This window comes from Phlebotomus papatasi, chromosome 3, assembly GCF_024763615.1.
Source record: "Phlebotomus papatasi isolate M1 chromosome 3, Ppap_2.1, whole genome shotgun sequence".
Lineage (NCBI taxonomy): Eukaryota > Metazoa > Arthropoda > Insecta > Diptera > Psychodidae > Phlebotomus > Phlebotomus papatasi.
Window position 1 is genome coordinate 19,080,563 of NC_077224.1, and position 11,296 is coordinate 19,091,858.

The window sequence follows — 11,296 nt, forward strand, 5'->3', positions numbered from 1 at the left end:
AAAAATTGTAAAGGACAGTGTAAGAATAGTGGTCCCGTTCCCTCTTATAATAATAATAATAATAATAATAATGCTGGTACAACATTCCATGAAGGGACAAGGCCTTCCCCAAGGGCATTTCTAGACATGCATTATTATTTTTTCTTGTACGAGATGAGGTTGTCAGTCCCATGCCCGTGGAATCAAGTGCAGTGAAGCTCACTGGATGCAATTCGAACACCTTTAACGCCAGAAAAGTTCCTGGTGACCTAAAGGGGATTCGAACCCGGGAGACTTGCATCATAGAGCGAGTGCTCTACCACTTGACCCATTGAGTTCCCTCGTATGCCCTGTTATAATCCTGACAAAATCCCTGCAAGACTTAACAACTGCTGAAGGCTTGGAGACCGAGCCGAAAGCTCTGAAGATAATTGATGTGTTTCCCTGAGCGATTGTCTCTTCCCCACGATTTCCGGATTTCCCTATTGTTGAAATATTGTAATAATATTAAAAATAGACAAATGTTTAAGATTTCTATAAATCTATTTAATTTTTTCATTAAGTTTAAAGTTTTTAAAGGGGTGCGTCCTAATTTTTAGTGACCAATATACCTACTTCTACGTCTGCTAAAAATGCCACAAACTGTTCCATCCAGCTATAGAATTTTTGATAAAGTCTTCAAAATGAAAACTTAGAAAATGGCTTGAAGAGAACATTTGAAAATTTATAGTTAATTTGCTTCAAGAATGCGCTGGTTAGGAACTTCTTAAGTCTACTCAGTGCTCGTGAAAAATATCTTTTGTTACATTTTGCCCCAGGTTATTATTTATTATTTAAGTATACTCCACATAAAGAATATTCTAACAAACTTTACCCTTTAGTAGTTCGTTAAATAAAATCAACTGATAATAAAAATTTGAGAATTTTTTACTTAAATGCTTGTCAATTTTACTTTTCAGGCGGAAGTTACGAACAGTTGATGCTGGAAAATGTCTTCAAAGTCGTCATGAAACTCGTAATTCGACCTGTGAAAGCCACAGATTTTGGCATCTACAAATGCATAGCGAAGAATTCTCTTGGAGAATCTGAAGAAACAATTTCTGTTCATCGTAAGATTCTCTTGAAAATCCCCTTTTGAAAATTTGTATTTGAAAGTTTTTTTCTTACCTTTTTTAGATAAATCAAAACCCGTTGATTTGCTGGCCTATCACCAACCAAATCACATCAGTGCATCATTTGCCAACAGTTCAACATTTCGCAATTCCGACTGGAATTTGCAGCATTTTTCGCATTCCTGCACAATGTCAAGCTTCATCCCCAGATCGTTTTTCCTCGTTTGGGGCATTTTCCTCTTGTCGTGATTTTTAGCAATTGTCTAAATTGGGAAACAATCAGCCAATTATTTTTTTTTGTAATTCCCAAAGATCGAGAGATGATAAATAATCATAACTCATGTAAATAATTTTAATTAATTTGCGGGTAAAATTGTAGGACACTGCAATAGATTAATATTGGGATGTAGAGCAGCAAAATTGAGCATAATTTGTATTTAGTAAATTTAGTGGTAATATAAATTATTCTCTGAACAATTCCTTACAGTAAATAAGATTCAATTGTATAATAAAAAAAATAAGTTAATAAAGTGAAGAAAAATAGCAGGAACATGGTGAAAATTTATCTCTTAAAATCTCTTAAGTAAAATTAAGAGGTTTGTGTGTTGACTATATGAATTTTGAATAGAAGGATTGAAATTCAAATTATGCGGTGGTTTGTCTTTTACAAAATTGAAGAAGATCGTCTACATGTCCCTAAATAATTTTAATGTACATGTAGAAGCTCAGGGAGCCATTCAAAAATATGAGAAAGAACTTACAGTTTTTTCAAAAAATCGAAAATCTGCCCTAAAAACCGTAATTCTCAATATTTCTGGATGAAATTCACAAAGAATACTTGAAATGGTCCTACTAATTGATTTCCATTGCGGAATTTGCAAAATCTCGACAAAAAAATTTTTGACCAAAAAAATCGATAGGCTAACCCCTTACAGTTTTTTCAAAAATTCGAAAATCTACCCTAAAAGCCGTAATTCTCAATATTTCTGGATGAAATTCACAAAGAATACTTGAAATGGTCCTACTAATTGATTTCCATTGAGGAATTTGCAAAATCTTGACAAAAAAATTTTTGACCAAAAAAATCGATAGGCTAACCCCTTACAGTTTTTTCAAAAATTCGAAAATCTGCCCTAAAAACCGTAATTCTCAATATTTCTGGATGAAATTCACAAAGAATACTTGAAATGGTCCTACTAATTGATTTCCATTGCGGAATTTGCAAAATCTCGACAAAAAAATTTTTGACCAAAAAAATCGATAGGCTAACCCCTTACAGTTTTTTCAAAAATTCGAAAATCTGCCCTAAAAACCGTAATTCTCAATATTTCTGGATGAAATTCACAAAGAATACTTGAAATGGTCCTACTAATTGATTTCCATTGCGGAATTTGCAAAATCTCGACAAAAAAATTTTTGACCAAAAAAATCGATAGGCTAACCCCTTACAGTTTTTTCAAAAATTCGAAAATCTACCCTAAAAGCCGTAATTCTCAATATTTCTGGATGAAATTCACAAAGAATACTTGAAATGGTCCTACTAATTGATTTCCATTGCGGAATTTGCAAAATCTCGACAAAAAAATTTTTGACCAAAAAAATCGATAGGCTAACCCCTTACAGTTTTTTCAAAAAATCGAAAATCCGCCCTAAAAACCGTAATTCTCAATATTTCTGGATGAAATTCACAAAGAATACTTGAAATGGTCCTATTAATTGATTTCCATTGCGGAATTTGCAAAATCTTGACAAAAAAATTTTTGACCAAAAAAATCGATAGGCTAACCCCTTACAGTTTTTTCAAAAATTCGAAAATCTGCCCTAAAAACCGTAATTCTCAATATTTCTGGATGAAATTCACAAAGAATACTTGAAATGGTCCTACTAATTGATTTCCATTGCGGAATTTGCAAAATCTCGACAAAAAAATTTTTGACCAAAAAAATCGATAGGCCAACCCCTTACAGTTTTTTCAAAAAATCGAAAATCTGCCCTAAAAACCGTAATTCTTAATATTTCTGGATGAAATTCACAAAGAATACTTGAAATGGTCCTACTAATTGATTTCCATTGCGGAATTTGCAAAATCTCGACAAAAAATTTTTTGACCAAAAAAATCGATAGGCTAACCCCTTACAGTTTTTTCAAAAAATCGAAAATCTGCCCTAAAAACCGTAATTCTTAATATTTCTGGATGAAATTCACAAAGAATACTTGAAATGGTCCTACTAATTGATTTCCATTGCGGAATTTGCAAAATCTCGACAAAAAATTTTTGACCAAAAAAATCGATAGGCTAACCCCTTACAGTTTTTTCAAAAAATCGAAAATCTGCCCTAAAAACCGTAATTCTTAATATTTCTGGATAAAATTCACAAAGAATACTTGAAATGGTCCTACTAATTGATTTCCATTGCGGAATTTGCAAAATCTCGACAAAAAATTTTTTGACCAAAAAAATCGATAGGCTAACCCTTACAAAAAAAAAACCCCTTACAGTTTTTTCAAAAAATCGAAAATCTGCCCTAAAAACCGTAATTCTCAATATTTCTGGATGAAATTCACAAAGAATACTTGAAATGGTCCTACTAATTGATTTCCATTGCGGAATTTGCAAAATCTCGACAAAAAATTTTTTGACCAAAAAAATCGATAGGCTAACCCCTTACAGTTTTTTCAAAAAATCGAAAATCTGCCCTAAAAACCGTAATTCTTAATATTTCTGGATGAAATTCACAAAGAATACTTGAAATGGTCCTACTAATTGATTTCCATTGCGGAATTTGCAAAATCTCGACAAAAAATTTTTGACCAAAAAAATCGATAGGCTAACCCCTTACAGTTTTTTCAAAAAATCGAAAATCTGCCCTAAAAACCGTAATTCTTAATATTTCTGGATAAAATTCACAAAGAATACTTGAAATGGTCCTACTAATTGATTTCCATTGCGGAATTTGCAAAATCTCGACAAAAAATTTTTTGACCAAAAAAATCGATAGGCCAACCCCTTACAGTTTTTTCAAAAAATCGAAAATCTGCCCTAAAAACCGTAATTCTCAATATTTCTGGATGAAATTCACAAAGAATACTTGAAATGGTCCTACTAATTGATTTCCATTGCGGAATTTGCAAAATCTCGACAAAAAATTTTTTGACCAAAAAAATCGATGGGCTAACCCCTTACAGTTTTTTCAAAAAATCGAAAATCCGCCCTAAAAACCGTAATTCTCAATATTTCTGGATGAAATTCACAAAGAATACTTGAAATGGTCCCACTAATTGATTTCCATTGCGGAATTTGCAAAATCTCGACAAAAAATTTTTTGACCAAAAAAATCGATAGGCTAACCCCTTACAGTTTTTTCAAAAAATCGAAAATCCGCCCTAAAAACCGTAATTCTCAATATTTCTGGATGAAATTAACAAAGAATACTTGAAATGGTCCTACTAATTGATTTCCATTGCGGAATTTGCAAAATCTCGACAAAAAATTTTTTGACCAAAAAAATCGATAGGCTAACCCCTTACAGTTTTTTCAAAAAATCGAAAATCTGCCCTAAAAACCGTAATTCTCAATATTTCTGGATGAAATTCACAAAGAATACTTGAAATGGTCCTACTAATTGATTTCCATTGCGGAATTTGCAAAATCTCGACAAAAAAATTTTTGACCAAAAAAATCGATAGGCTAACCCCTTACAGTTTTTTCAAAAAATCGAAAATCTGCCCTAAAAACCGTAATTCTCAATATTTCTGGATGAAATTCACAAAGAATACTTGAAATGGTCCTACTAATTGATTTCCATTGCGGAATTTGCAAAATCTCGACAAAAAAATTTTTGACCAAAAAAATCGATAGGCTAACCCCTTACAGTTTTTTCAAAAAATCGAAAATCTGCCCTAAAAACCGTAATTCTCAATATTTCTGGATGAAATTCACAAAGAATACTTGAAATGGTCCTACTAATTGATTTCCATTGCGGAATTTGCAAAATCTCGACAAAAAAATTTTTGACCAAAAAAATCGATAGGCTAACCCCTTACAGTTTTTTCAAAAAATCGAAAATCCGCCCTAAAAACCGTAATTCTCAATATTTCTGGATGAAATTCACAAAGAATACTTGAAATGGTCCTACTAATTGATTTCCATTGCGGAATTTGCAAAATCTCGACAAAAAATTTTTTGACCAAAAAAATCGATGGGCTAACCCCTTACAGTTTTTTCAAAAAATCGAAAATCCGCCCTAAAAACCGTAATTCTCAATATTTCTGGATGAAATTCACAAAGAATACTTGAAATGGTCCTACTAATTGATTTCAAATGCGGAATTTGCAAAATCTCGACAAAAAATTTTTTGACCAAAAAAATCGATAGGCTAACCCCTTACAGCTTTTTCAAAAAATCGAAAATCCGCCCTAAAAACCGTAATTCTCAATATTTCTGGATGAAATTCACAAAGAATACTTCAAATGGTCCTACTAATTGATTTCCATTGCGGAATTTGCAAAATCTCGACAAAAAATTTTTTGACCAAAAAAATCGATAGGCTAACCCCTTACAGTTTTTTCAAAAAATCGAAAATCCGCCCTAAAAACCGTAATTCTCAATATTTCTGGATGAAATTCACAAAGAATACTTGAAATGGTCCTACTAATTGATTTCCATTGCGGAATTTGCAAAATCTCGACAAAAAATTTTTTGACCAAAAAAATCGATGGGCTAACCCCTTACAGTTTTCTCAAAAAATCGAAAATCCGCCCTAAAAACCGTAATTCTCAATATTTCTGGATGAAATTCACAAAGAATACTTGAAATGGTCCTACTAATTAATTTACATTGCGGAATTTGCAAAATCTCGACAAAAAAAATTTTGACCAAAAAAATCGATAGGCTAACCCCTTACAGTTTTTTCAAAAAATCGAAAATCCGCCCTAAAAACCGTAATTCTCAATATTTCTGGATGAAATTCACAAAGAATACTTGAAATGGTCCTACTAATTGATTTCCATTGCGGAATTTGCAAAATCTCGACAAAAAATTTTTGACCAAAAAAATCGATAGGCTAACCCCTTACAGTTTTTTCAAAAAATCGAAAATCTGCCCTAAAAACCGTAATTCTTAATATTTCTGGATAAAATTCACAAAGAATACTTGAAATGGTCCTACTAATTGATTTCCATTGCGGAATTTGCAAAATCTCGACAAAAAATTTTTTGACCAAAAAAATCGATAGGCCAACCCCTTACAGTTTTTTCAAAAAATCGAAAATCTGCCCTAAAAACCGTAATTCTCAATATTTCTGGATGAAATTCACAAAGAATACTTGAAATGGTCCTACTAATTGATTTCCATTGCGGAATTTGCAAAATCTCGACAAAAAATTTTTTGACCAAAAAAATCGATGGGCTAACCCCTTACAGTTTTTTCAAAAAATCGAAAATCCGCCCTAAAAACCGTAATTCTCAATATTTCTGGATGAAATTCACAAAGAATACTTGAAATGGTCCCACTAATTGATTTCCATTGCGGAATTTGCAAAATCTCGACAAAAAATTTTTTGACCAAAAAAATCGATAGGCTAACCCCTTACAGTTTTTTCAAAAAATCGAAAATCCGCCCTAAAAACCGTAATTCTCAATATTTCTGGATGAAATTAACAAAGAATACTTGAAATGGTCCTACTAATTGATTTCCATTGCGGAATTTGCAAAATCTCGACAAAAAATTTTTTGACCAAAAAAATCGATAGGCTAACCCCTTACAGTTTTTTCAAAAAATCGAAAATCTGCCCTAAAAACCGTAATTCTCAATATTTCTGGATGAAATTCACAAAGAATACTTGAAATGGTCCTACTAATTGATTTCCATTGCGGAATTTGCAAAATCTCGACAAAAAAATTTTTGACCAAAAAAATCGATAGGCTAACCCCTTACAGTTTTTTCAAAAAATCGAAAATCTGCCCTAAAAACCGTAATTCTCAATATTTCTGGATGAAATTCACAAAGAATACTTGAAATGGTCCTACTAATTGATTTCCATTGCGGAATTTGCAAAATCTCGACAAAAAAATTTTTGACCAAAAAAATCGATAGGCTAACCCCTTACAGTTTTTTCAAAAAATCGAAAATCTGCCCTAGAAACCGTAATTCTCAATATTTCTGGATGAAATTCACAAAGAATACTTGAAATGGTCCTACTAATTGATTTCCATTGCGGAATTTGCAAAATCTCGACAAAAAAATTTTTGACCAAAAAAATCGATAGGCTAACCCCTTACAGTTTTTTCAAAAAATCGAAAATCCGCCCTAAAAACCGTAATTCTCAATATTTCTGGATGAAATTCACAAAGAATACTTGAAATGGTCCTACTAATTGATTTCCATTGCGGAATTTGCAAAATCTCGACAAAAAATTTTTTGACCAAAAAAATCGATGGGCTAACCCCTTACAGTTTTTTCAAAAAATCGAAAATCCGCCCTAAAAACCGTAGGGGAAAGTGACCATGCTTGATACTGTAAAATGATGTCCAAGGTTTGTGATTTTTTTCTGATTAACACACAAACCGAAGCGATTCTTCCACTATGACAAAAAAATGTCTCACTTATTAGGTTCATAGTCCTACCTCACATAGTTCCTGGAAATCCTTAGATTTTCCTCAAGAAGAAAATGAAAATTCAGTGGCGACTTTTATACAAGTCGGGTCCCGGGCCTTCCTGTATAATAATTGATTCGACAAATCGGAGGCCTATTTTCACTGCAAAAATTTCACCGGATACAAAAAATTGCACATCAATATTTAGACGGAACTCTAATCTATATGCTTAAATCGTTTGTACGACTGGTTATTAGTTTTAAAATGACTTTTATGTAATTTTTCTAAGCCGTGTTTTTATGACATTAGGGCACTAGCGAAAACCATTTTTTCACTTTGAGTCCATGAAAATGTCACTCTGCAACCTTAAAATTCAGGCAACAGGGTTGAAGGCTATGTCAATTGTCGATAAAATTGGAGGATTTCAATAGGTGTAATTATGAAAAAATCACATCTAATGATAGAGTTGCCACAATTAAATTATCATTCATGGACCCTTTTTAAAATATAGGATGGACACAGGAAGAATTTATGAATTTGACACCACCCACAATAACAGTGTCCCCAAGTAAAAATATTTTTACATAAATATTAATACTGATGAACCCTCTATGTGCCTATCATAGTAGTTTTCCTGAAAAGCGACATTAATTAAGAAATACTTATAAAATATCATGTATCGAAATTACGGTTTTGGACCTATTTTTGATTTTTGCTTCGTGAAACTAGGAAAAAACAGCTAGGATTCTAATTTTTTTAGGAAATGTGAGGCTTAGCACCAGCTATTGAAATATATTGCGATAAGTCATAACTATTGATTAACATAGGAAAAAAATAGTTATTATCAAGCTTGGATCGTATCAAGCATGGTCACTTTCCCCTAATTCTCAATATTTCTGGATGAAATTCACAAAGAATACTTGAAATGGTCCCACTAATTGATTTCCATTGCGGAATTTGCAAAATCTCGACAAAAAATTTTTTGACCAAAAAAATCGATAGGCTAACCCCTTACAGCTTTTTCAAAAAATCGAAAATCCGCCCTAAAAACCGTAATTCTCAATATTTCTGGATGAAATTCACAAAGAATACTTCAAATGGTCCTACTAATTGATTTCCATTGCGGAATTTGCAAAATCTCGACAAAAAATTTTTTGACCAAAAAAATCGATAGGCTAACCCCTTACAGTTTTTTCAAAAAATCGAAAATCCGCCCTAAAAACCGTAATTCTCAATATTTCTGGATGAAATTCACAAAGAATACTTGAAATGGTCCTACTAATTGATTTCCATTGCGGAATTTGCAAAATCTCGACAAAAAATTTTTTGACCAAAAAAATCGATGGGCTAACCCCTTACAGTTTTCTCAAAAAATCGAAAATCCGCCCTAAAAACCGTAATTCTCAATATTTCTGGATGAAATTCACAAAGAATACTTGAAATGGTCCTACTAATTAATTTACATTGCGGAATTTGCAAAATCTCGACAAAAAAAATTTTGACCAAAAAAATCGATAGGCTAACCCCTTACAGTTTTTTCAAAAAATCGAAAATCCGCCCTAAAAACCGTAATTCTCAATATTTCTGGATGAAATTCACAAAGAATACTTGAAATGGTCCTACTAATTGATTTCCATTGCGGAATTTGCAAAATCTCGACAAAAAATTTTTTGACCAAAAAAATCGATGGGCTAACCCCTTACAGTTTTTTCAAAAAATCGAAAATCCGCCCTAAAAACCGTAATTCTCAATATTTCTGGATGAAATTAACAAAGAATACTTGAAATGGTCCTACTAATTGATTTCAAATGCGGAATTTGCAAAATCTCGACAAAAAATTTTTTGACCAAAAAAATCGATAGGCTAACCCCTTACAGCTTTTTCAAAAAATCGAAAATCCGCCCTAAAAACCGTAATTCTCAATATTTCTGGATGAAATTCACAAAGAATACTTCAAATGGTCCTACTAATTGATTTCCATTGCGGAATTTGCAAAATCTCGACAAAAAATTTTTTGACCAAAAAAATCGATAGGCTAACCCCTTACAGTTTTTTCAAAAAATCGAAAATCCGCCCTAAAAACCGTAATTCTCAATATTTCTGGATGAAATTCACAAAGAATACTTGAAATGGTCCTACTAATTGATTTCCATTGCGGAATTTGCAAAATCTCGACAAAAAATTTTTTGACCAAAAAAATCGATGGGCTAACCCCTTACAGTTTTCTCAAAAAATCGAAAATCCGCCCTAAAAACCGTAATTCTCAATATTTCTGGATGAAATTCACAAAGAATACTTGAAATGGTCCTACTAATTAATTTACATTGCGGAATTTGCAAAATCTCGACAAAAAATTTTTTGACCAAAAAAATCGATAGGCTAACCCCTTACAGTTTTTTCAAAAAATCGAAAATCCGCCCTAAAAACCGTAATTCTCAATATTTCTGGATGAAATTCACAAAGAATACTTGAAATGGTCCTACTAATTGATTTCCATTGCGGAATTTGCAAAATCTCGACAAAAAATTTTTTGACCAAAAAAATCGATGGGCTAACCCCTTACAGTTTTTTCAAAAAATCGAAAATCCGCCCTAAAAACCGTAATTCTCAATATTTCTGGATGAAATTCACAAAGAATACTTGAAATGGTCCTACTAATTGATTTCCATTGCGGAATTTGCAAAATCTCGACAAAAAATTTTTTGACCAAAAAAATCGATAGGCTAACCCCTTACAGTTTTTTCAAAAAATCGAAAATCCGCCCTAAAAACCGTAATTCTCAATATTTCTGGATGAAATTCACAAAGAATACTTGAAATGGTCCTACTAATTGATTTCCATTGCGGAATTTGCAAAATCTCGACAAAAAAATTTTTGACCAAAAAAATCGATAGGCTAACCCCTTACAGTTTTTTCAAAAAATCGAAAATCCGCCCTAAAAACCGTAATTCTCAATATTTCTGGATGAAATTCACAAAGAATACTTGAAATGGTCCTACTAATTGATTTCCATTGCGGAATTTGCAAAATCTCGACAAAAAATTTTTTGACCAAAAAAATCGATAGGCTAACCCCTTACAGCTTTTTCAAAAAATCGAAAATCCGCCCTAAAAACCGTAATTCTCAATATTTCTGGATGAAATTCACAAAGAATACTTCAAATGGTCCTACTAATTGATTTCCATTGCGGAATTTGCAAAATCTCGACAAAAAATTTTTGACCAAAAAAATCGATAGGCTAACCCCTTACAGTTTTTTCAAAAAATCGAAAATCCGCCCTAAAAACCGTAATTCTCAATATTTCTGGATGAAATTCACAAAGAATACTTGAAATGGTCCTACTAATTGATTTCCATTGCGGAATTTGCAAAATCTCGACAAAAAAATTTTTGACCAAAAAAATCGATAGGCTAACCCCTTACAGTTTTTTCAAAAAATCGAAAATCCGCCCTAAAAACCGTAATTCTCAATATTTCTGGATGAAATTCACAAAGAATACTTGAAATGGTCCTACTAATTGATTTCCATTGCGGAATTTCCAAAATCTCGACAAAAAAATTTTTGACCAAAAAAATCGATAGGCTAACCCCTTACAGTTTTTTCAAAAAATC

The 11,296-nt window shown here is 32.2% G+C and overlaps 1 protein-coding gene across 2 annotated transcripts in view; it reads left to right on the forward strand.

Moving 5' to 3' along the window:
* LOC129806825 (neurotrimin-like) overlaps positions 1-1,640 on the forward strand; it is a 77,936-nt gene extending 76,296 nt beyond the window's left edge. For both annotated transcript variants that reach the window (XM_055855609.1, XM_055855608.1), the window contains exons 7-8: positions 939-1,088; positions 1,156-1,640. In XM_055855609.1, coding sequence (XP_055711584.1) covers positions 939-1,088; positions 1,156-1,340 — 335 coding nt within the window. In that variant the 3' untranslated portion in view covers positions 1,341-1,640. The remainder of the gene's footprint in view (positions 1-938; positions 1,089-1,155) is intronic.
* The last annotated feature ends 9,656 nt before the right edge of the window (positions 1,641-11,296 follow it).